The sequence below is a fragment of the Nipponia nippon genome, unplaced genomic scaffold, assembly GCF_047370975.1.
Source record: "Nipponia nippon isolate SJK-2023a ecotype South Korea unplaced genomic scaffold, ASM4737097v1 scaffold_5, whole genome shotgun sequence".
Taxonomy (NCBI): domain Eukaryota; kingdom Metazoa; phylum Chordata; class Aves; order Pelecaniformes; family Threskiornithidae; genus Nipponia; species Nipponia nippon.
This window is the reverse complement of record NW_028262369.1, coordinates 98,763,849-98,788,715: the sequence shown is the minus strand read 5'-3', so window position 1 is coordinate 98,788,715 and position 24,867 is coordinate 98,763,849. Positions and strand designations below refer to the sequence as shown.

General features: G+C 36.0%; 1 protein-coding gene across 2 annotated transcripts in view; it reads left to right on the top strand.

Annotated features, from left to right (window-relative positions):
- Positions 1-24,867, top strand: part of NEB (nebulin) — a 124,755-nt gene that overhangs the window by 75,152 nt on the left and 24,736 nt on the right. For both annotated transcript variants that reach the window (XM_087731532.1, XM_087731531.1), the window contains 33 exons: positions 292-399; positions 1,101-1,214; positions 1,703-1,900; positions 2,575-2,679; positions 3,421-3,525; positions 3,839-3,946; positions 4,214-4,321; positions 5,222-5,329; positions 5,972-6,076; positions 6,167-6,271; positions 6,469-6,567; positions 6,790-6,900; positions 7,071-7,175; positions 7,889-7,993; positions 8,427-8,531; positions 9,673-9,777; positions 10,089-10,193; positions 10,732-10,836; positions 11,332-11,436; positions 12,940-13,044; positions 15,171-15,275; positions 15,453-15,560; positions 16,797-16,901; positions 17,558-17,662; positions 17,784-17,888; positions 18,479-18,583; positions 18,703-18,813; positions 19,328-19,438; positions 19,916-20,017; positions 20,141-20,239; positions 20,880-20,978; positions 23,992-24,102; positions 24,250-24,354. In XM_087731532.1, the coding sequence (XP_087587658.1) occupies positions 292-399; positions 1,101-1,214; positions 1,703-1,900; positions 2,575-2,679; positions 3,421-3,525; positions 3,839-3,946; positions 4,214-4,321; positions 5,222-5,329; positions 5,972-6,076; positions 6,167-6,271; positions 6,469-6,567; positions 6,790-6,900; positions 7,071-7,175; positions 7,889-7,993; positions 8,427-8,531; positions 9,673-9,777; positions 10,089-10,193; positions 10,732-10,836; positions 11,332-11,436; positions 12,940-13,044; positions 15,171-15,275; positions 15,453-15,560; positions 16,797-16,901; positions 17,558-17,662; positions 17,784-17,888; positions 18,479-18,583; positions 18,703-18,813; positions 19,328-19,438; positions 19,916-20,017; positions 20,141-20,239; positions 20,880-20,978; positions 23,992-24,102; positions 24,250-24,354 (3,585 nt within the window). The remainder of the gene's footprint in view (positions 1-291; positions 400-1,100; positions 1,215-1,702; positions 1,901-2,574; positions 2,680-3,420; positions 3,526-3,838; positions 3,947-4,213; positions 4,322-5,221; positions 5,330-5,971; positions 6,077-6,166; positions 6,272-6,468; positions 6,568-6,789; positions 6,901-7,070; positions 7,176-7,888; positions 7,994-8,426; positions 8,532-9,672; positions 9,778-10,088; positions 10,194-10,731; positions 10,837-11,331; positions 11,437-12,939; positions 13,045-15,170; positions 15,276-15,452; positions 15,561-16,796; positions 16,902-17,557; positions 17,663-17,783; positions 17,889-18,478; positions 18,584-18,702; positions 18,814-19,327; positions 19,439-19,915; positions 20,018-20,140; positions 20,240-20,879; positions 20,979-23,991; positions 24,103-24,249; positions 24,355-24,867) is intronic.

Below are 24,867 nucleotides of genomic sequence, written 5' to 3'. Positions count from 1 at the left end.
GCAGAGGGCGTATTTTCTAACTGTAGTTCCAGTCTTGTCAAAATACATGCATTAATAAATGAATTCCCTGAAGAAAATTGCACCTGAACAAAACTAAGACCTTGCATGAGAATGGACATGAATAGTTAGAAAGCATTTCTGTCACCCTTTATGTGCACTGTCAAGATTAAACTACAGCCTCTTGATATTAAGTATAAAGTAAAACAGAAGGGCTTTTGGTTTCTATTGCTTGTTGGTTATTACCCAGGGGAAGAATTTTTCCACTCACAGAAACTTTCTATTTCCCCATAGAATCTCTACAAGGAAGCCTGGGAAAAAGTGAAAGCTACTGGCTACATACTGCCCTCTGATGCTGTATCCCTAGCACGTGCAAAAGAACTGAAGCATAATGCTAGTATTGTAAGTGAATAAAATACTTTCTTTTTTGTAATCAGATCATCAATTCTAGCAATGAAATCCTTCATGCCTTGCATATACTACAGATATAAAAAAGGGTTTTTCTTAAATTATCTTCCATTTTTAATTTAGATATAATATGTATCTGTAGATAATCAGTTTTCTGTGATAGTCATTTGGATAATAGTTAGATAGTCCTTTGCTGCTTCTTTTCATGGAAAAAAAAATGTCACATTTTATAGTAATGGAAACTGTTTATTGAAAATGTCCGGTTAGAGTTTTTTTGGTTTTTTTAGTCTAAACTGCATAAGCATCCAGGTCAGAAAAACACCAAATGTCTTTAAATGATGCTTTACCAGTACAGAAGAACATAATCGTGTGCTTTACTGAACTGAGGCTTACGAGAGATCACTCTCTTCATGGATATCTTTAAATGAAAGAGCTGGAACAATAAATAAATAGCTTATACTACATCTATTTATTTTTAAAGTCTTCTAGTCAGCTGTTGTTATTTTTACAAGATGACAGTTATGATGTGCTTTCTTTGCCATTTAAAGTAAAATAGAAACCCAAGATCCTGCTTTAAAGGCTTTCTCTGCTTGTTGGGCTCAACTAAATATTTTGCTTACTGATGAATTTTGTTACAAAAATACAATTGTCTCATTGGAGTCAGTTATTTGTTGCCTTTCTTTGCATCTGCTTAGGTAAAATACCGAGAAGAATATGACAAGTTTAAAGCACTGTACACGCTGCCCAGAGGTGTTGAGGATGATCCCAATACAGCAAGGTGCCTTAGAGTTGGAAAGCTTAATATTGATGTAAGTGTTGTTTTCTGATGTGTGTTTTCCTGATAAAACCATACTTATCTCAGAAGAGGCTACTCAAAGGATCCACATGCCTTCATTCAGATATCACGTTTCCACAGGCATTTGGCAGTGTTTGGTATTTGCTAAATTCTATAATACACCTACAAATGTCTTTTCAAGCTTGTGACTCAACTGTTAAATTGCCTGCATGGCTAAACCTTTAGTGTAATATGTTTATGTATAAAATGGAGCACTGCATAGTCTACCTCCTTTTAACACATGAGTACAATGAAAATTTGGCAAATCATATTTTATCACCCTTGTTAAGATTCTGCAAATTATTTTCAGAGCGGGCAAGATGTAAATTTTAGTCATAGCCAAAGTGATTGCTCTCCCACTAACATTCCATGAAAATATCAATAATGTTGCTTCAAATTTATCAACAGTTAATGCTTCAGACTATTTGTCAGCATTATTAACGTACTGCTTTAACTCTGCAGCGTCTGTACAAGGAAGTCTATGAAAAGAATAAAGCCAAAGTCCACATTATTCCGGACATGGTAGACATAATTTCTGCTAAGGATGCACAGAAGAAAATCAGTGAAATTGATTACCGCACACATCTCCATGAATGGATGTGCCTACCAGATCTTCAAATCAATGCCCATGTTCGAAAAGTAACTGATCAACTCAGTGACGTAAGTTCACAAATCGTGTTTGTGGCTCACTTTTTAAAAAGATTCTTGCATTTATGCTCTGTTAGAGGAAATGATTTAGCAAAAACTTAGTTGGAGCACTCTGAAGTTGCCACTTGAATCCGTTGTATTATGCACTGCTAAACAGCATCTGTGTCATGTTTTCGTAACGCTTGGCAATAAGTGCGTAGTTGAGATGTGGCTTAGTATGCATAATTTCAGTGTTATCAGTGTAGGCATTGGGTCATAACATTACAGTTCTACCAGTTTAGCCATCCCTGTCTGTAAATTGTCCTTTATTATTTGGTTGCATAAGGTGTGCAAACTTTGGAAGTTTGAGGAAATCCTAGTGGTGCAAGGCTTCTATGCACTTGCCTTGCATAGGTCAGCCCAGGAGTGGGCCAGCAATCTAAGTAAATCATTGCCCAGTAGGATATGCAAGTAGTTTTTTTTAAAAATCATTGCATTTTTTAATTGATTGGCCAAACTGAAGCAATGAAGAAAAATTATTTAAATTCCAAAAGGAATTTTTTTATTTGCTCAAACCCAGAAAAAAGTCAAAATACTGGAAACCTTCCTTGCCATCATTTGACAGTTGTGTTTCAGACTGATTCAGCGATAAGGGATTAGATCCCAGTGGAAGTCTTACAGATTGCTTCTGTGCTCTGATACCTTAGGTGGTATACAAGGATGATCTTAACTGGCTGAAAGGCATTGGCTGCTTTGTTTGGGACACTCCTGAAATTCTCCACGCCAAGCATGCCTATGATCTTCGCAGCGATGTGAGTGGATACACTGGTTTTGCTTCTTAGTTTTTTTCACTCCATTGTATTAAAAGGATGGAATAGCTTTATTCTACTCCAGATATAATCTGGAAAATGTCATATATCCTTCTCTACTGAAGTATTCATTAAATAACCACATATGGTTATTTAAGCTTTGCTGCTCTAGAAGTGGATATTGTCAGGTTACATCCCACTCAGGAAAGCATTAAGCATATATTTAAACACTTGCCTTCTCAGAAAAGCACTTAAAACAGTAATTCCTCATTCAGAACCCTTAAAGTAAAGCAGAAATGAGGCAGAATTCATATTAAAAATATTTTGGTCTTGATTTTATGATTTCTTTTTCTCCTCTCAAGATCTTATGACACATCCTTAGTTTGGGATTAAACTATAAAAATGGGAGAATAACCATTCTGGTTTTTAAGAATGTATGTCCCTTCATAAGTTCTGTATCAGAAGTATGTTGGATATTTATGATATGGCACACATGCCATTTCTATGAATGAGTACTGACATTTCCTAGTATTCCCTGATAAAACTCATCAGCTGTTCTTATCCAGTAAGGTGCCACGCTCATTTATTCAGCCATAATTTCAATACGCTTTCTCTTTAAATGCTGGTTCACTAATAGAATAGTTCAGTAATAAAATAAATAGTGAATACAGTAAATATAATAGTATAATAAATTCAGTTAACAATTAGCCTTACTAATTAGAGCTCTTGAATTTCTCTCTGCAGATTAAGTACAAATCTAAGGCAGAAAAAATGAAGAATGACTACACTGTGGTCATGGACACTCCTGTCTATGTCCAGAACGTCCTCAGTGGCTTGCATTCAAGTGAAGTAAGTGTTTGTATCACCTTTCACCCCCAAATTGCATATGCCACTACCTCACAAATTCTAGAAATGTGACTTTCAGTATTTTTTTAATCATTTAATTTTAATCATTTAATCATTGCTGGTTATCTACAACTCATTGCCTATGCCTGTATTAAGATATGAGAACACAGTCACTAAAATCATTAACTGCCTGAATCCGAAAAGCTTTCATCCATTTTTTTAGGAGAAACTCCCGTATGTATGCAAACAATACATACTGTGAGAGAACATCACAATTATGATTCTCCTCTAATTACTTTTTCTTTTTCTCACTCAGGCTGTCTATCGTAGTGAATATTTGCACAATGTTAAAGGCAAGATGATTCCTACTGATAAAACAGTAGATTTGGAGCGGGCATATCACGCGAACAAAATACAGAGTGAAGTAAGTATAAAACTTTTGGGTCCACAGAGTTTCTGATATTCAAATTCTTTAAAAGTTAACGTCTGTCTTTAGCTTTTCAGGTAAAGAAGCTAGACTTCACTGCTCTAAAATGAGTGGGAAAATGTCCTCATTTAAGCTACGAGTACACGTTATAATGCAGACATGGGTGAAATCTTTTGCCAATTGCAATTAAGAGATCTCCTATGCAGCTAATGAATACGCTCAAATATTACACACCGTTGTCACAAACTCTCTCTTCTCTCACAGAATTTGTATCGCTGGGCTGGTGTGCATGCTCTGCCTACTGGATACAGCCTTCCCACAGATACCCCTGGCTTTCAGCATGCTAAACATGTCCAGTACATTGGCAGTGATGTAAGTAATGTACCAAGTCCTCCTACAACATGAGTTGCAAGGGAATATTTGGTGCCCATCCTGTATGAGCACACAACTGTTTGAGAAACTTATTTCTCAGATACGAGATTGCTTGTCCAAGAGCAACGAGAGTGGGGTAGTTCCATGTGGGTGCCTGAGCCAGGAACCGAGGGTGACCACGACATAGGCAGTGACCTCATCATCCAGGGTGAAGTCCCACTGTACCCAAAGGGGGTGGGCAGAGCAGGGAGCTGATAACAGGTTGCACCAACAGTCCCAGACAAGGTGAGGAACCAAGGCCAAGGTCTGTCCAGGGAGATCCAGTCAGGAGCTGTGGGAAACAGAGCAGAGATTGGAGATAAGCTACCTACAACATAGGTCCAAGGTAAATCCAGGAGACAGGGCTAGGGACAAGTTACCGACAATGTAGGACCAATGTCCATCCAGGAAATGAGGACGGAGACAGGGACGAAGACAGATGTGCTTACAACATAGCTCAGGCAAGGCCTGACATGCCAGGTGTGTCTAGTCAGGGCAATTAAATCTTAGTGCACTCAAGCCCCAACACTGACAATGTTTGCCTTAACAGAACTTAAATGTTACCAAACCCTGTAATTATCTGAAGCAATTACTATCAAAATATGAATTTCCTCAGGCAGATGAGAATACCGTATTAGATGCAAGAGAAATTTAAAATGTTGTTAATCTTGGGCCACATGACAAAGGTAAAAATAATGATGATGTGTAGTGCATTTAACTCTGATATAGCTACATCTCACTTGTTTATCTCTAGAAATATGGCTCTTTATACTGCATAAATTACTGTCAGAACTGCAGTGTAAGTAGAATCACAATAAACTTTAGTTTCTGTATGTTTTTGTTCCTTTTTCCACTTTATAGCTGAAATATAAAGAAGCCTATGAACACATGAAAGCTAAAGGCTATACTCTGGGACCTAAAGATGTTGGGTTTGAAAATGTGAAGAAAGTGAATCAAGTCATTAATGAGGTACAATAAATATATGTATTTGCTTTCAACTGTATTTGTAGGGCCCAAAATATGAATGATGAGAGTACATTGACTGGGAAGGTTGTAGGATCCCTGTTCTTTGAGGCTTTTAAGAGCAGTTCAGACAAATATCCATCAAGGGATCATTGATCCAGGCTTGGAGTTGGGCTGTATGGCTTTTTAAGGTTCTTGATAACTGTAACTTTCTGTGATCCTGTAAAACTGTTACCATAATATAAAATCAATTGCAGTTTAATTTTATTAACCGATCTGCTGCTATTTGATGAAAGTTTAATAGACATTTTTGTATCTGTATGACATTGGGTCTCAATAGTTTTAGGTTTTATATATATGTATTCACTTCTTTGATCATTGGCTTTAATAGGATGAAAATTAAACACACATATTTACATGTTTGTAGGATTAGAGTCTCAGATTCTCCATGTAGTAGAGATGCTGCTATCAAAAACAATTGTGGGAAATCTTTGCCTGGTCAGAAAATAGTATGTTTGCTCCCTTTTCTCTGGTAGTTACGCAATACGTAGCAAAAACACCGCCCTGAAAAGAGAAGTACTTACACTCTGCCAAACTGCTTGCCATTTTAAGTTTTTAACATGTAGAATGCTGTCTCGTTTGATACAGAGGTTGTATCGGGCAACATACCACAAATACAAGGACAAGATTCATACCACTCCAGACACACCAGAAATCCGTCAAGTCAGAGCAACGCAGGAAGCTGTCAGTGACGTATGTGTCTCTCTAACATAAAAACCAGAAGAGATTTAGGATATTCAGCATGACCAAACATGTGAAATGCTATTTTTCTTTGTCTTTCAGCTGATCTACAAGTCAGATTTCTTTAAGATGCAGGGACACTTGATTTCCTTGCCATACACTCCTCAGGTGTTGCACTGCCGCTATGTAGGGGATATCACAAGTGATGTAAGCAACTTCTGTTAAGATACCTGGTATTTGAATACAACAGGCCTAATACTTTTATACTGAATGAAGAATTTGGCCTCCGTCATTTGCATTCTATTCTGTAATAGATAAATGCTTTGTGACTATGCTAAGGGACTGATTAATGAAATTATCCCAAAAGTTAACTTTTGATTTTTCTTTTTCTAATTGCCTCATAGAATAAATACAAAGGGGATCTGAAGTGGTTGAAAGGCTTGGGTTGCTTCCTGTATGATACTCCTGATATGGTCCGTGCTCGTCAGCTGCGTAAGCTTTGGGTAAGATTTTTCTTCTGAGAACCATGTATAACAACGATTGATTTATTTACATGCATGCTATGTACTTCCAGGAAGTTAAGTACATGAAAATGAGTAAAGACTTATGACAGAATTTCTTGCCATGCAGCTAGTTAGTTGTTTCTGTTAGGTTAAACGGTAAAATTTTCTTTACTACCAAGAATAATAAAAGCTTCCTAAGTAATACTGCTTTTGTTTTTCCAGTCTAATTATATATACACTGATACCGCAAAGAAGATGTGGGCAAAATACAATGTGGTATTGGATACTCCTGGATACAGAGCAGTTCAGGAACTAAAAACACATTTAAGTGAAGTAAGTTCTATATTATTTTTGCACATCTTTGTTAGCTATAATTAAGTTCAGACCCTCTCACTGTTTTTTCTGAAATACATGAGATGTTATAATTGCAAAGATGTGATTGTTCAGCTGCTAAATTAACATATGTAACAGAAGAAATAATTCATGGACCTGTCTTTTTCCAGCTGGTTTACAGAGCTGCGGGCAAGGAGCTGAAGACAAAATACACTTCCATCCTTGATACACCTGACTTCTTAAGAGCCAAGCAAGGACAAAAAATACAGAGCCAGGTGAAAAATTTGTACTGATAAAAAAAAACAAACAATCAGGGGATCCCTCTTAATATACTCTTAAAGTACAGTAAAATCTTTCCAGGACATTTCAAAGCAGTGTAGAATTCCTAGAGAGGATGCTTAAAATGACTGTTGCTCATTTTTAAGTGGCTATGAATTTTCATGTTGACCATGTCTCTGTAGTGGACATGTTCAGCTTTGTCCATCTGAAAGCGAGCACTGAACTCTGGTACAGTTCTGTTCAAATTCTCTGAAAATGACTTCATCAGAGGAATAAATATTTTTATCCATCTGCCTTTATTCATCATCATTTCTTTATTCATATAGTAGTTCATTATCTGAGTTATTAGATACAAATTTTGGGGGATTTTTAAATTGGCAGAACAAAATGAAGATACTCACCAGAGAAAAACAGACCTTATGGATGCTTTTATCTAAAACGAGGTCTGAATGTAGGGCAGAGAGTTCATTAATGTCACATGCATTTGACTTCTTGGTTTGTAAGCATGTTACTGGCAGTTACAGAATATCAAGAGTACTGATAGAGAAAGATGAACTGAGATAGCATGGAAGAGGAAAGGGCACATTATTTTTTCCTGGGGTAAATTGTGTGGTTATGTATACATTGTGGATTTACAGACATTTTTCAGAAAGATAAAGTAAAACTTGCTTGAAATGTATATTTTTTTATTCTTTTCCTCTTGCTGCAGTACTTGTACGTGGAACTTGCTACAAAAGAGAGACCCCATCATCATGCTGGTGGTCAAACTCCAGCCTTTACACATGCCAGGCGTGTAAAGGACATGGTCAGTGAGGTAAGATATTTGGGGTTTTTTATTTGGGACCACTATGCTGAACTGTTCAGAAGTTTTGTTTCTAATTTTAGTGATAGTTTCAAGGCTCAAATCTGTTTACCCTTCATTTAGTTTTCTGTCTCTGATGCTTAAGTTCTACATTTCCTTTATAAGTTGTGGTAAAAGAGTACACTTTTAAAATACATTTTAGTATTTTCTAAGATACCTGTTTCCAAGTACTTGCTTGCAGAATCTGAGGTAGACTGGCTGCAAGACCAGGAAGACCTAGAAAGAGCCGAACAGCTGAGCTCGTTTCCCAAAGTTTTGACAGAAGTGCTTTGCAAGAATGACTTTATGCACTCAGTGTAGCACCCCTGGGTGTTAACATAGTACTAGATTAGAAAATGCTTCTAAGATTAAAGATATAACCTTTCCCTTTTGCTGTCTCTCTTAGAAAAAGTATAAAACCCAGTATGAGAAGATGAAGGACAAATACACGCCTGTCCCTGACACACCAGTCTTGATCAGAGCCAAGAGAGCATACCTGAACGCCAGTGATGTATGTAGTCCATGAACACTTTCACTGCTACTTTTTCTTGGTTTCTTTACGAAAAGACCAGAAAATGGATCAACGGAGAGCAAGCATGCAAAGCGTAGAATATCTCAGTGTGCGTCATAAACTAGGACACCCCATTTGCATGTACATTTCCATTTGCTATTACGGAGATTATTAAGTTTTTACTTGATGTCACTGTAATGCTTTTTTTCATTTATTATAAGTCATTTTCCATTGCACTGAAGTGTGATCTGACAACAAAGAAAAAAATAGATTTAAACTAATGTGCTTACACATGAAATCTCCAAATAGTGCAGACTGGAGTGAAATGATTGATGCTGGAGCCAGGATAGAATACCTTTTATCAGGTATTTTCATCTCAGTTCTGTGTTAGAAGTAAACTGCATGTCACTGAGAATGTGCTCATTTTTTAATTTAGAAGTAGATTAGGGAGAAAAATTACCTGAGCTGCTGCACATAAGGTTATTAAGGTGAAATTGACTTTTCCTTCAAGCGTGGAATAGTGATTTGTGATTTAAGGCAATGGCTGAGAGTACTTTACTCATTCCTGAGATATTTGCTATATATTTCAGACTGCACATTGTATCTGGAAAGGATATGTGCCGGGCTGGTGTTTTGTTCTAGTGATTAGTCTTACTGCTCTCTCAAGAATTATTTTTAAATACCACAAAGGAGCATCCCAGTTCTTTTGCACATCTGAATTTCTCCTCTCAGAAAGTCTTTCTCCAAAGACTGGAATGATCTTCCTGCTTTCTTCTAGATCAGGATGTGGAAGAAGGGATAAGTAGGTTTTTTATGCCAAAAGTGGCACTTTCACAGCTCTAGAGAGTAGTCCTGTGATACATGGATGTTTTTTCCTCAGTCTTCAGTCTGAAAGCGAATAGGATGACATGTTGCTTTAGATATACCAACTCCTCCTCTCTCTAATTTTCTCCATAAGTCTCAGTCAAATTGCAATCGATTGTAGGCAATTGCAGCTTCTTAAAATTCCTCAGGGCTTACATTAGGATGTTGGACAGCAACATATCCCTGGATGTCATTCCTCAGAGGTAGGAAATTTAACGAAAACAGTTCCTGACAGATAAATATAATAGATTCTTTTATATGTTATTTTTCTTACCAGTTGCGCTACAAAGAAACCTTTGAGAATACTAAGGGCAAATACCACACAGTGAAAGATGCTTTGGATATTGTCTATCATCGAAAGGTCACCGATGATATTAGCAGTGTATGTATACATTTTCATTCCTAATTAGTGTTTGTCATTTAATAACCTAGAATGTGCCATTTATGCTATCGTTCTATTTAAGTGTGTCAAATAATTGGCAAAATATGATCAGCAATATTAATATTAACTTCTTTCCTTCTCTGGAACATTATACACCTGATTGCCTTTGGTGTTACAAAGGTGCATGCAAGTTAATCTCATTTCCACTGTTTTAGTTCTGATGTTTCAGAAAAAGTAATGTCTTGAAACTGCATGATCTAGAGTGTTCTATTCTCAAATTGTTTTACTTCATTCTTCAATTTTCCTTGTAGGTGAAATATAAGGAAAATTATATGAGCCAGTTAGGAATCTGGAGATCGATCCCAGACCGTCCGGAGCATTTCCATCATCGCGCCGTCACGGATGCTATTAGTGATGTGAGTTCAAATAGTTCTGGGATGTGAGAGCTGAAAGTTCTAAGTAGGTTTCCAAAAGGAAAACCAAGCCTTATTTCTTGAGAAAGGGAAGGCAGCTGAAATTTTTGAAGTGATTTACACTTTCAGCTGGCAGATCTGTGAAATGACAGAGCAAATCAGAGGGCTAAAATTGCAGCCTGTCTCCTTTTGAAACTAACAGAACTGTCTTAATTCATTTAAGTTGCATTTGCTTAGATTTGTTTGTTAACCCTATAACAACCTTTAATTGTACATATCTGTACGTATACAATAACCCCTTAATTGTACAAGAATAAATGTTTTTTAATTCACACAGGAACTCTAATAGCTAATTATAGATTAGGCACGTGAATAATCTGAGTCCATCAGAAAAGTATGAGTAACTGTAACTTATTTTATAATGGAATAATAATGGATGTAGCTCTGTTTGCTACGCCTCGTGTTGAGGTGCCATTTCAGCACTGATCAGCTACCACTTGGTGCGGCTTAAAACAGAATCCTTTTACTTCTTTTTCTAAAGATTAAATACAAGGAAGACTTAACGTGGCTCAGAGGCACTGGCTGTTATGTATGGGATACTCCAAGTTTGGCTCTGGCAGAAAAGAATAAAGTGCTCTACAGTGGGGTAAGTAAAACAGTCTGTACTGTTGCTAAATGTTTTTTTGACGTTTACTTATATTGTAGATAAATTTTTCACAGGAGAATCCAATTTGGACCTAGACATTGATATGAATAACTCGTGGTAGAACTTAATATATAGCATCTAAAATTTCAGTTCGTACTGTAAAAGAAAACAGAGGCAAAATGGTCTTTTACTTATGCCCTCTGTTCCTTGCAAAGCTATTGGGTCCATAGTAATTTTTCTAGTGATTCTAAATCTAGCTTTAAAATTATGAAGATTTGAAATTTCCATTGCTTTCTTGATGTGATAGTTCCATCTTGCAAACTACTACATTTACAACTATTTTTTGTTTGTAGATATGTTAAACACACATATGCAATAATTCTACCATGGTTTTGCTTCAGATTCTTTCTAAAATCATATGTTTTCATTGCCTTACCCTTCTTTGGATTAACATTGGAATGTTTTTTTGTGTTTGTTTTTTTTTTTTTTCTCCAGTGTAAGTACAAGGAGGTATTTGAGAAAACTAAGTCTCAGTTTAAGTATGTAGCTGACTCTCCAATTAACTTGCATTTTAAATATGCAACTCAGTTGACGGATGCGGTAAGTGTTAAAGATTTGTGTAGCATCTCATACTGAAGTAGTAAGTGTGTGTATTTTAATACCAAGTTGAAGGTTGATCTTCCTTATGAAACTGTAAATAAATCAAAACATATTCAGGCTTAAAGATGTCGTAAGGTCAGACTAAAATCATGAAAGACAAGGTTGTTCTTATTGTCTGTCTGAGTATTAGGACAGGGCAGGTTTACAGTACCTGAAATCCTGAGCCCTGTTCCATTACTTTGTCATTGCAAAGAAACTTCTCCTTTGCTAACTGGTAAATAAATGCTAACTTAAATAACGCTGCTTGCTTAGTAACGCTGATAGTTGATTGTCATGTGAAAAAGGTATAGAGAGAATCACAATTGCTTTCCTGAAACATTGAAAAAAAGCTTCATCAGTGTTAGGAAGATAGCATTATGTCTGAAGTTACCATAGCTCTGTTTCATTTCAGATATTTTGCCTTGAATTCTCCCACTCTGCTACTTACTTTTTCTTAGGTTTCTCCTGTAATGCTAAAGAAACAATAAACACAGCACAGTAGCAAAGGGGGCTAATGAATGCCCCTGGGTTTAAGATTAAAATCGCCAGTGGGGTTTTGAGGAGTAGTGCTGTACACCCACAGGACAAAGCCCATTGAAAAGCACTGTGCTCCAGGTGAATTCTCATCAGCTTAGAGCTGGCGTACCACAGCAGATTCTGACGCTTTTCATTCAAGCAGCATATATTTAAACTCTTACATCTTGGTAGTTTATTCTTTTTCATCAGACATTATGTTAAATTGTTTACCTGTCAGTAAATTTATTACGGTATTGTCTGTTCTAGGTAAGAAAAACTGTTTCACAACAGATACCATTCCGGTACCGTTGCTATCATTTCACACTCAATTTGATAAGCAGTGAACCAGAATTTGTTACAGAAGATTGTTAGTATTCAGTCTTCTTATTGTTTGGTAGAGCAAATAAGGAAATATTTAATATGAGAAACATAAATGAGTAAAATTTTAGCAACGGGGGCTCCATACATTGAAATGAACTTGCCTAAATGTCTTCTGTTATGTAAGTGATGTTTTTTTGCAATGAGGGATTATAGTTTTTGCTTACAAAATATCTGATGATAATATAACATTGTATTTTACGCTTGCATCTCCTTGTGTTCTCTTTGTACTCAAATCAAGAATCTAGTTCCATACAGAGTTGCTTCTGCAGTTATTTTTCATGAAGAAAAGAAGTCATAAAATGGCTTATTGAAGAGTAGCAGGGATAGAATATAGGCGTGCTTAAATTGTAGATCAGGCCTTCCAGTGGAAGTTTAGAAAAGCATATACTATTTGGAAATATTTTCTCTCTGTGTTTTTGTTTTAATATATTTTTCTCTTTTGGATATGAACTTCAATCCCAGCCTTTAAACAGTCCATGTAAAGAGGTTTCAATGGTTAGAACAATGATCTCTTTGTGTCTTCACTCTCTTTTAATTTGTTACACTGTATTATGCTATTCTGAGCAGAAATTATATAAAGCTGCCTATGAGAAGCTCAAAGATAGGTACAGCGTTATTGTGGATGATCCTAGGAACCTCCTGGCCAAGTGGGGGACCACACTGAGCAGTCAGGTACTGTAGGAGCACTAGCCGGTGCTGCCAGAAAGTGCCTGGTTCACTCACAGCTACTCTGTCCGTGTGAAATGTCTATAGCTAGCAGTATCACAGGTTTCACCTGGGCTGTCGTGATGTTTTAAGTTCAGTTGATCAGACAGTCTTTGTTTTGCCACCCAAAAAGAACTACTGCTTTTTGAGTGAGCTAATCTCTACTGTATGTACTTTCATACACTGTGCACCAACTGACATCAGAAATCTAATGTCTCTTGAAGTCATTGGAGAGGTTTTAAAAAATGCATGTTGCATAAAAAATGCATTTATTTTTTTATTACCTCTTCTTTAATGACTTTTACAAACATTATCTTCTTACTCATTACTCAAGCAACAGTGACATATTTGGCTTTTGAGTGCCCTCACTTTAAGCTGTAATTTACTCATCTCCCAAAAAATATTTTCTCAATTTCCTTAATGGGATAGTATGCAAAACTTTTAATATATACTCTTGACATTCTTAATGACATAGATGTAAGTTGTATGCACATCTGAATGAATACATATAGTACCTTGCCTAAATCTCTCCACTCTCAAAGTGTCTGGGATCTAGAGCTGTGGTTGTTTACGGTGTTCACAAGTCTCTTTTGTGCTTCGTTGCCATTTGCATGAACAGAAAAAATATAAATCGTTTGCCAAGATGCTCCTGCAACATGGATGTAATGAAATTCTGAGGCCAGATATGCTGACAGCACTCTACAACACATACTTATGGAGCCAGGTAATATGAAGAACTGCTGCTGTAGGAGACATTATATACACAAATATATATATATATATATATATATACACAAATTAGCTGCTTGGACTAATCAAATCAGAAGGCAGAAAGTGAGTATGATTCATCTATTTGTTCATACAGAACAAAGAGCCTAACATATTTATATTTCTGAGGACATAAAAGAAAGCCTGTAATGACTCTGCTATTATTGTGAAGAATTATTTTTCCATAATCTACCTTTATTTAATCTGGATTCCAGCATATATATTTGGGTTGTACCAGTTGGATGAAAATGTGGCTTATTAAATAACTGATACATATTTATTTCTGCTCTGGAATCACAGCTGCTAGCAGTAACCTTACTCTTTTCAATGGTAAAAATGATTCCTGAGTGGGCCAGGTGAAATCGGCTTATAACATTTAAATTATAAACTGGAAATGCAACAGTAGAAAACAACTACATGAGAGGGAGGAGGGTGTTCTTCTTTGTTACTATTAGCATAGTTAATAAAATTCTTCAGTAGTAAGGTACTGAAGGTCTTTACTAGACATTTTTGTTCCATTTATCCATGGATTTCTATTATCTCATTCAAAACTCCCTGCAGGTAAGTTTGAGTATGTTTGAAGAAAAAAAATAGCACTCTGCCTGATCTGCACGTTCATCTGAGTTGACTTCATGTTATGATTTGTTGTTTGCATATAATTTTTTATATTTTGTCTGTCATAGTCCTGTTTCAAAAGCATGGTTTTATTTTCTGATGCAAGACAGAGCATGAAAGTTCTTTTTTAAAACCATGTTCTAACCTCTTCCACCTGCCCTCAGGCTGTCTGCAATGAATTATCATTCTTGGTGTACAGTCTGTTCTCACTGAATTCTGTGAAAACAGGTTTAGAGTCCTGACTAGGGCAAGATGATCTTTAAGACAGAAATTATTAAGATACAAATTCTGCTATCAAAGCCTCTAAATTAGCCTGGCATTATGATATATTCAGTGGATGTTTTTATCTTTTACTGTGTAAGATGTTTTACGTTTCTCTTCATTTGATGAATTTTAAAAATGAGAAATTGTGCAGTTATGAATTTTAAGTCACTGATCTGCCGAGATTGCTTTTTTAGCTCAATCTTGGAGATTTAGGATAGAAGCGAAGGTTTTACATTCAGTAAAATAAATGTAAAATTAATGACACAAATAGATAGGCAGCCTCTTAAGCAAATAAGGGGTTTGCAAAGTTTAGCTCATTGTGCATGTTCAACTTTCATTGGCTTCAGTGGAAGGATTTTGCAATTTACGTGTGAATATAAACATATCTCCTGAAGATGTTTTGTCTTGGTTTGTGTGGTTAACATACGCTCTTTCCCAATCACCAGGTTGAATACAAAAAGGACTATGAAAAGAAGAAAGATAAGTATACTATGGTTGTGGATACTCCAGAACACTTAAGGACTACAAAAGTCAACAAACAGATTAGTGATGTAAGTGTGGTCAGTCCCTTTCAAGCATACCTCCTTCTCTAAATTCTGACCTCTGAAGTGTGAAAATTAAGAATATGGCATTTTCTGTAGTCCGTTATACAATGTTTCTCATCTTGATTTTTTCAATTTACACCAATAACATCAAGAAATAATACAATCTATAATTTTTATCTTCAGATTATTTACAAGTTGGAATATAACAAAGCGAAACCCAAAGGCTATACTACAATCCATGATACACCTATGTTATTGCATGTGCGCAAGGTCAAGGACAGAATAAGCGATGTAAGTAAATTATCCTTCTCTGTGGTATCAAAAAAGACACCTAATTAACTTATTACTTTGATATGCAATACTTTTAACTCATAGGTAACTCTGTCATTAAAAAATATCTTCTCGTTAGAGTGTATTCGTTTTGTTTGCATGTAAAACTCCGTATGTTCTTAATGCTTTTTCAAAAAACACAAAAGAGTACGAAAGTATTCAGTATTCATGTAACGTTCTTCTGTAGCTCTTGGAACATTTTTGTTGGGGTAGAGCAGCCCTCAATAGTAATAAAAGCCATGACCTGGAGCTGGTATCTAATTAAAGAATGGATCTGGGGAGTTTGTTTCTGGGTTTTCTTCTTCTGTTGGCTAGTGGCTTTTGTGGAGCCTTGGATAAGGTATTTAACACATTACTGTGTTTATTCATTTCTTCTATGGATAGTGTGACTATATAAGGTAAATATTCTAATCTAAAATAAATACGTGTTTTAATTATGGGGCAATGGAAGGCTAAAAAGACAAGAGAGAAAGGAAGATGAAGTGGATAGAATAATATCATAGGATTTGGGAGTCCTGGTCCTAATTCCTCCTCCTACCCTAGGTTTTCTCTCAGACCTTTGTATCGTTGTTCCTTAGATATCCATAAACAAAATGAGGATACTGGAACTTCTGTAACTCAATATAGTACTGTGAGAATAAGCAGCGTGGAAGTCATTCAGATGCTACGTAGATTATCTATATCATGGGTAAATCTAGGAGGAAAAAATAGCCATATTATACAGATAATAATGTGGATCATTAAGAGACAAAGATGTTCAAAAGCAATCTGTGAATTGAAGTACATTTTTTTGGTTCCAAACTGAGTGCTGAATTTGAGATTCTAGAAAGGAATTTTCAGAAAGCACTGAATGTGCCTATCAGAAGATAAGTTTCTTTAAAGCATTTCTATCAGGTGCAAAAAACTGGAAACAGGCAAAATTACTGTTCATGTGTAGATTCTGTTAAATCTTAGTCTGTGCTTCATGGTCAGTTATACCTGCTACATTTTCTATTTAAAGAGAACTGCTGCTGAAGAGGACCCTTCTTTCAGGCAGATGGTTGATACCAAGTTGTACTGATACAATTTCTTTTTCTTCTGTTAAGATTTTATCTTGACGGGAGCAATTTTTAATATTATGTTTTTCATATTTTGATGCTTTTCTTGTTGATGATGATATTATCTTTGTAAACATTTTTTATGTTTGTCTTTCTTTAGCTGAAATACAAAGAAGTGTATGAGAGGAATAAATCTCACTGCAATGTCATAGCAGATTCAGTTCATATTAAGACCCCAAGGCATGCTTACAAGCTAAACAGCAATGTGAGTTCAGTTTTATTAATACTTCAGTTTTATTATGGATATTGTTTGGGACTGGCAATGGAGACCACGAGAAATTAGTTTCAGTTGCATTGAAATTTTTTGAGCTTGGACATTGCTTCTAATTCTTATGCTGCTTGAATAAAATGTATTTTAATTTATTTCATACTAAAGTGCTCACTCTTGCAAGTTGTCCTTGAGGTCACCTGAGGTCCCTGTATGTCACACATCTACTGTTCTTCTAGTCCCCCTCTGTTTTCCTGACAGAGACGTAACTGTCCCAGAAATTCTCTGTGATGATGTTCTGTGATGTGTTACAAAGTAAGCGCTTCATGGAAAGCTCTCCTGTGTTTTCTATTGTTGGTGGCCCAGTGTCCACTTCAGTAGGGAAGGAGCTGAAAGCACTCACCTTCTTCAAAGTCATGACATCTTTTCGGTCATTCATATTCCTTTCTCCACCTAGCAGTGGAAAAACTAGCATAAATGGGATCCCACTGGGTTGTACATGATTGAGAGGAAAGCCCTAGTCTAATGGGGATGCACTTTCTTACCTCTTCTCTCTTTTTAAACCGAAAGAGAATTTGCATCTGTATGAATGTCATGTAAAGTACACAACTTCCAATTAACTTCTTTTTTTCTTGTTGTTTCACTATAAACAGCTAGATTATAAGAAGAAATACGAAGCAGCCAAGGCTCATTGGCACTGGATTGCTGATAGGCCTGACTTCGTTCAAGCAGCCAAGTCATCTCTGCAACAGAGTGATGTAAGAAAATCAGAACAAACTGAATACTCATTTTCCCCACATCTCTCATGTTCAGAATAAAAAAAAATTGTAGAAGATTCGAGACTCTCTTATTTTATCTTTTATTTTTTTCTTCCTGCAGTACGAATATAAACTGGACCGAGAATTCCTAAAGGGATGCAAACTCTCTGTCACAGATGATAAAAACACAGTATTGGCCTTAAATAACGCCATCTTGGCGAGTGATGTAAGTACTTGCACTCTCACTTTTTTTGTTCTACTAGAACTTTAGTTACCACATAAACTACATTATTGGAAATACAATTGGATTAAGAATGAAGCTTTGAAAAGTTGTTCTCAGACTCACTTCATTATTTGATTTTATTTCTTTATTTCATTAACAAATTGGCAAAATCTGAACAAATTTGGTCTTGTAAATGTCACTGGCTTAGTTCATGGATTAAATAAATATTCAAAGTTAACATAGCCTAAACACCCTAGACCTTTGGTATATCTCTGTATTCCTGTTATTGAAATGAAAATATTATCTGGAGAAAACAACAAAAAAAGCTGCAGGTGTAACTTCTGCATAACACAAAGTATCTGTAATAATTACTAACAGTATATTAATATTCAGTATTTCATATATTAATAAAATTCCAAGTGAGAGCTATAGGAAGATATAGACTGGCGTGTATTTATCTTGGAAAACATCAAAATATGGGATTTTCTGCAAACTTTTGCACTAACAAGCAGGCACAACTATAGTAATTTCTTTTTAAATTGCGACAAGACAAGATACGCATTGCTTAAAATGATATCTTTTCTTCCTGCTAGATAAAATACAAAGAGAAGCACAACAAAGCTCGAGGAACGTACCATGTTGTTCCAGATACACCTCAGATCCTCCTGGCTAAGAACGTCAGCTCTCTTGTATCTGAGGTAAAACAGCGGAGAGTTATTTGTTCATTTGAAGTACATCCTTTTAATATGGGGGGTGGGGGAGGTGGGGACGGGGCTTGCATTGCTGTTTTTTACCTATTTTTATTCTGTGCTTTCAGAACAAATACAAAGAACATAGCAAGAAGCAGCTTCCGCATGGGTCTTACACAACCCTGCCAGAGACACGAGACACTGCTCATGTGAAAGAGGTGACCAAGAATGTCAGTGAGGTAAGTAACTAGTATGATAACAATTTATGGTGAGATTAAATAAATTATAATTAAATTATGGTGAGATTACCTGCTGCCTATAATCGATTAGACTGTTGCATGTTTTAGTAGACATGCAACATATTGAGAGTCTCATCGTAAGATGCCCAAGGAGTCAGAAAAGATTAATTCCTACCAGAATGAGACTTCAAGAAAGAGCTAAACACATTGTATTGGGAATCTGTTGAAATACTCTGGAGAAAAATGACAGGCTGGAGTGCTAACGGGTGCCCTTAATTCAGATTTTCGTTTTCACAGAACACAGTTTAAACACAAATCATTGTCTCCAAATAGCAAGCTTTTGTAATCTAAAGGGCAAATTACAACCAACAAGCTGGGGACTATACATTTTGAGACTGAGGAGACTTCATTTTATCTGTCTTAACAGTCTCAGTGAGCTTATTTCCAAGTTCCAGTAGCATTTACCTCCATGTAAAATTAAAAAATCACACATGGCCCTTTTTGCTCTTAACAGACAAACTATAAAAAGAAGTTTGTGAAGGAGAAAGGCAAGTCTAATTATTCTGTCATGCTGGAGCCTCCCGAAGTGAAACACGCCATGGAAGTTGCTAAAAAACAGAGTACAGTAAGTTTGTCTTGTCTTTTCATGAATTAAGTAGCTTGTGTAAGCAAATTCAAAGTCAGCTGGCAAAACCAAAAGTTCACGTACTTCTGGATTTCCTCCCAGCCTCCATGTTGAGGTATAGTTCTGAAAGATAAAGGTGCAAATATTTACAAATGTAAAATTGCACTGAAATAAAGGATTTCTTTGAAAATCATATTTCTACTTAATCACATGGTAGGATTTAAAGTAATCTAGTGCAAATCACACCTAATAATTTTTTTCTTTCCTTCAAATACAGACAGAATTGCACATGCTTATTTCTTCATTTGTAGACAACTTGCAAAAACAGATTACCAAATCCATTCCTTGTGAAATTATTAAAAAAAAAAAAAACCAAAACATGTACTTTCCCAGCAACATTGCTGTGTCCTTATTAGATATATTCCTCACAAACAAACCTCAGTAATTTTCTTTCCTCTCTCTCTCATCACGGATTAGATTGAATACAAGAAAGACGCCAAGTCAAAGCTCCACTACACACCTATAGCAGATCGACCAGATATTAAGAAAGCAACTCAGGCTGCCAAGTTAATTAGTGATGTAAGTGTTTTTTAAGTCTTCTGTATAATTCTTTAGCAGTAATTTTGCTATTAAAAACAGAGTCAGTAAAATAATTAAAAGGGAGCATCGTTACAACTAAACTATACTTTTTTTCTTTGTTAGATTGAATATAAAAAGCGTGGAGAAGCTGGCATTGGCGTAACCATGCTGGGACGTCCAGATATTGAACTGGCAAAGGAGGTGTCCAAGCTAACTAGCCAGGTAATAATAAAAAGGTGGTGCAACTTTGAAGCAGTGAGAGAAATGAGACATGATATTAACTTCTGGAGTAATACTAATATTGTAACTGAAATTATTTCTAGATTAGGGGGTAAGGGAATGTTTTAAAGGGAATGTGTTAAAGTAAAAATTAAATCCCAGTGCAAGGTATTTCTTTGTTAAATAAACTTTTCTACTGACTTACTAAATGTCAGTAATGGAGGTACAGAATCTCCTTGAAATGATGCCACGACAAGATCTTTTAAATGCTAAGGCTGAAGTGTTAGCCGTGTTCTCTTTTTTTAGCTTTTCTTGGTATTGGCTTTAAAAGAAGCAGCCTTTTACCTAACTCTTATTATCCATCCTTTATGAGACGGAAATTCAGTTTCTTTCAGCCACTTTCTTTCTACTTTGTGCCTTTAAAAGAATCTTCTGTTTTGAAGTTAATATGTTATATTAACAGAAGCTTGCTTACTTTTATACAATGGTCAAGTTCTCCAATCAGTCTGAAGCACGTTTGCTATTTTCTGTGACATTTTTTTCCGCCAGGACCTCAGTTCAAGTTGGTTCTTTCTCACCACTTCATGCTTTAATCCTGTAATTATTTGCATTTCTGATCTTGCTTTCTTGCTACGCATTATAGGCAGAATACCTCAAACGACATATGAGAGGGCATGGAGCCGCATCTTATGATACCCCATGGATGAGAACCTTTAAGAAAGCTAATATGCTAAGTAGCCATGTAAGATAATTTGAAGTGACACATCTGGGAATGCCATTTTTATGCATCTGTCTCTTGCTTGCATAGTATCTTACAATTCCAAGCTGTTAAAGGGTCTATGATGCACCAGTTGCACTGGATCTTTTTGTGTTGAATGTAGCAAAACTTGTGAGACTGCCCTTCATAATGATTTTGGAACTTCCAGTGTTTTTAATGGAAGTTTCTGATGCACTCATGCAATGTGAAAACTCACCTTTTTCCCCCCAAAAAAACTAAAACCAGACAAATAAGCTTGAGCTGGTTTTCCTGAAACTGTGGAAAAAATGGAAATATGTGTGTATGACAAACCCAAACAATGGTGCTGGTAATTTTCCATGAACAGTCATACCATATGCCTAACATTCACCCCAGAACTTCATTTTCACTATTCAAACTTCAAACTTCTATTTAAACTTCATTTAAACTATTCTGTTCACATTGTGCTGGAATGGCATAATGGAAGCATAGCATATGCCTGAATCAGCCCCAGAGCCTCTGAGAAGCGTACCCTGTAGTGATTTGAGGGCGCATAGTTTCTTATATTTCTTGCCATCTCAAAACCTTTGGAAAATAGAAAAACGATGGCTGCATAGCAGTTTTTGAAGTGGCAGCAGACAGCTCTGTGCCATTTCAGTATTGCACATGTATTTCCAAATGAAAAAAGGGGGGTTATGTTTTTTCCATGTCTAGCCGTGACTGTTGCATGTAACTGTCGCATGTTTAAATGTCAGCCACTGTGTTTGTCAGGAAAAACAAGAGTCTTTTCAGCAGAACTAAGGATTCTTAAACTGAACAATTGAACTACAAGACAAAGAAGAAATTATGTGTATTGCTGTTCAGTGATGCGATCCTCCTTTTCCATGCTTTTGCTCCAACGCTAGCCAGTTCTCTCAGTCTTATAAACATGCTTTGATGAGATTATTTTGGTCCTGGGAGAAAATTAACTATTGCAGAGGCAGTAAGAGAGCAAAGAATAATTGGCATAATCTTTAACTTTTCTTTCTCTTGGATATTTCTTCTCATAAACTTCTTCTTTATAAAGCATTATGTCCAGTTTGTTTATCCATTTGCGTTTTTTTAGTTGGATTTCATCTTCCTGCCTGGCATGCTTGCTTTTAATTTTGCATAGATCTTCCAGTGACACCTCTTCTGGGCTTAAAAAAAGTGAACTCTTTGGCATGACGGTCTGGTCTTGATCATGTGTTGCATAGCTTGCAAAACTTAACAGATTCTAGTATACTTCTGCTTGATTTTAATTTCTTTATGTCAAAAATGTCAAAATGTCAAATTCTTTGTTTTGTTACAGCAGCTATATAATTTGTGGATTTGCCCGTTTCACTGTGTGTTTTATCTGAATGTTGGCATATTTTGCAAAGCAAAAAAGCAACAGTGGTATCCAGCATGAACCATATGGCACAAGAATGTGACCATGAATTCAAAGTGTAAAATGTGATTGTGGCATGTGACTTAATTCTGCATTCAATAATCTTTCTTTTTTTATTAATATAAAATTATCTGGTTGAATTTCTGTAATTGTCATAAAAAACCCTCTAGCACGAGTCAGCTGTTCAACTTAGTTATCAGTTCTTCAGTATTTTAGTTCATTCACTTCAATTTTCACATAAATATTGCTTGGGAGACCAGGGTTTTTTTCTGAAGAACCATTACTCCTTTTTCCTCATCAGACACAGTCTTATATTTTCTGCATGCTTTTTATAAGTATTATCTTGGTCCTGAACAAGAGCAGCTTCTTTCAGAAAGACTGATGACGGTGGTTCAGTTCTTGTTCTTTAGAGCAGGGATGGGGGTTGCTAGCTTATTTAGTAGAAAGGATCTCCAAGGAAATGTGGACTGGTAAACAGAAAGAAGCGTTGCCTCACTTGTTTCCAGACCAGGCAGAATACTACTGCAGGGAAGACATGACAAATCCTCAGAATTTTTCTACTGATGTTTACTCTAATGGGATGAGCATACATACTAATTATGGGATCTGTTTAGATAAGCCAGAACTTAATCTTTAATACTTTGAGTTTTTCTTGCACTCTTCAGTCACTCTTCTGAAACAATTTTATGCATCTCTGATGATAGCAAAAAAACCCAAACCAAACCAAACCAAAAAAAAACCCCAAAATATTCCTAATGAAATGATGCCCCTTTTGTAGGTTTACAAGAAATAGCAAGGAACTAGCTTTTAGCTGCACCTGCAGCAGTGGGGTGGGACAAGTTATGATGGATAAAGGACTTGCCCTCCTTTAAATCATTAGCAACACTCTCATTCCTATCAACATTCTGTGCCTTCAGCCTGGGTCTGCTGGAATATTATGGCTTACCTCACTATGGTTTACCTTGCTGATGCTAATGTGATTTGGAAGTGTTACTAAGCCTCTTGCGTAATCCAGTTCCTAGTAATTAATTGTATCACTCTTCTTATTGTGATCGTTAACATCCTTCTTCATCTCTGATTTATACAGAACACAGTATAACAGTGTATATATAAAAGTATTTGATATATTGCCATCTTCAGTGCTCATATGTCTTAAGGTAGTTTTTACAGCTCATATTTCTCCAAGAAGTACGTAAAAAGTTCTTTTAAATACTCTTTATATTTGTGGTTTTGTCTCTTTATGAAATGGGGTATCTTTTATCTACGCAGAGTTCCCATCAAGTGAACAATTCTGCATCTCAGAGGGTCACAATTTAGCTGTATTTTGTCAACATACTTCTCTTGACCTATGTCTGTTATTTTTACAATGAGGAGACATAACATGTGCACCGAAAGAAAAATTGCAAGTGGTATTTTGTAAATACAGATAGAAATTTTCTTTCCATGTCAGGTCATCTTTCAAATAGCCTTTATTCCAGTGGATGCCTTCAAGTTACTACACTTTCATTCAGCTGCTTACCTTCAGCATTGAAGTAGGGACCCTTTGCCTTCTGCAGCCAAACAAGTGAGTACTCAAGAACAGTTATAATACCTGCTTGTTTTTTAATTTAGGTGAAATACAAGGAGAATTTTTCCAAAGAGATGGGTAAAAAGCCAAAGTATGATTTAAAGGAGGCTAAAATCTACAAGACCATGAAAGATGCCCACAACATGGCTAGTGAGGTATGTTTACTTATGCTTTTCCTCTAGGGAAATTAGAAGTTTCAAATTTCTTTAACAAAGACCTCCTTTATGTTGTTAACACACTCAACATCACAGGTTTTATTAGCAGTCTCCTTTTCTGATGTCGTTTGTCCTTCTTACCTGCAGGTGAAATACAAGGCAGATTTAAAGAAACTTCATAAGCCTGTCACGGACATGTCTGAATCGCTGATCATGAACCATGTCCTGAGTACAAGCCAACTCGCCAGTGCTGTAAGCTCATTAACTAATCCCAGATCCATTTCATTTTTCCATTACTATTGATTCCATTCTGAATTGATCTCTGCTAACTATTTCTGTAACAATTACTCCCTCGGTTATTCTTCATGGGACATCACCTGGTAGTGATCTCTTCCTCTACTTTGTAATGATTATTTCCTAGTTAACTAGCAACTTTGCCACATTTGTCCTCTAGGAAGTGAAATCTTTATTAGCTGTAGAACTGCTAATATTTTAAATCCTCTAATAATTTTTCGTGGATTGGTTCTTTATTACATTTTAACTGATTGCATCACACTAACAAATACTATTTTCCTCTTTTTTTACTTTTTTCTTTACTGCTTACTATATTTAAAATTTTTATTTTTGTCTGGTTTTTTTCATTTCATGTTTATGTTTAACATCCCCCTGTTGTAGATGTACAGAATTATGCCTAACAAAATACTTGATAATTTTACTGAGAAAAGACAAAAATCATTATTGTCTGGTGCAGCCTTTTCATGTATC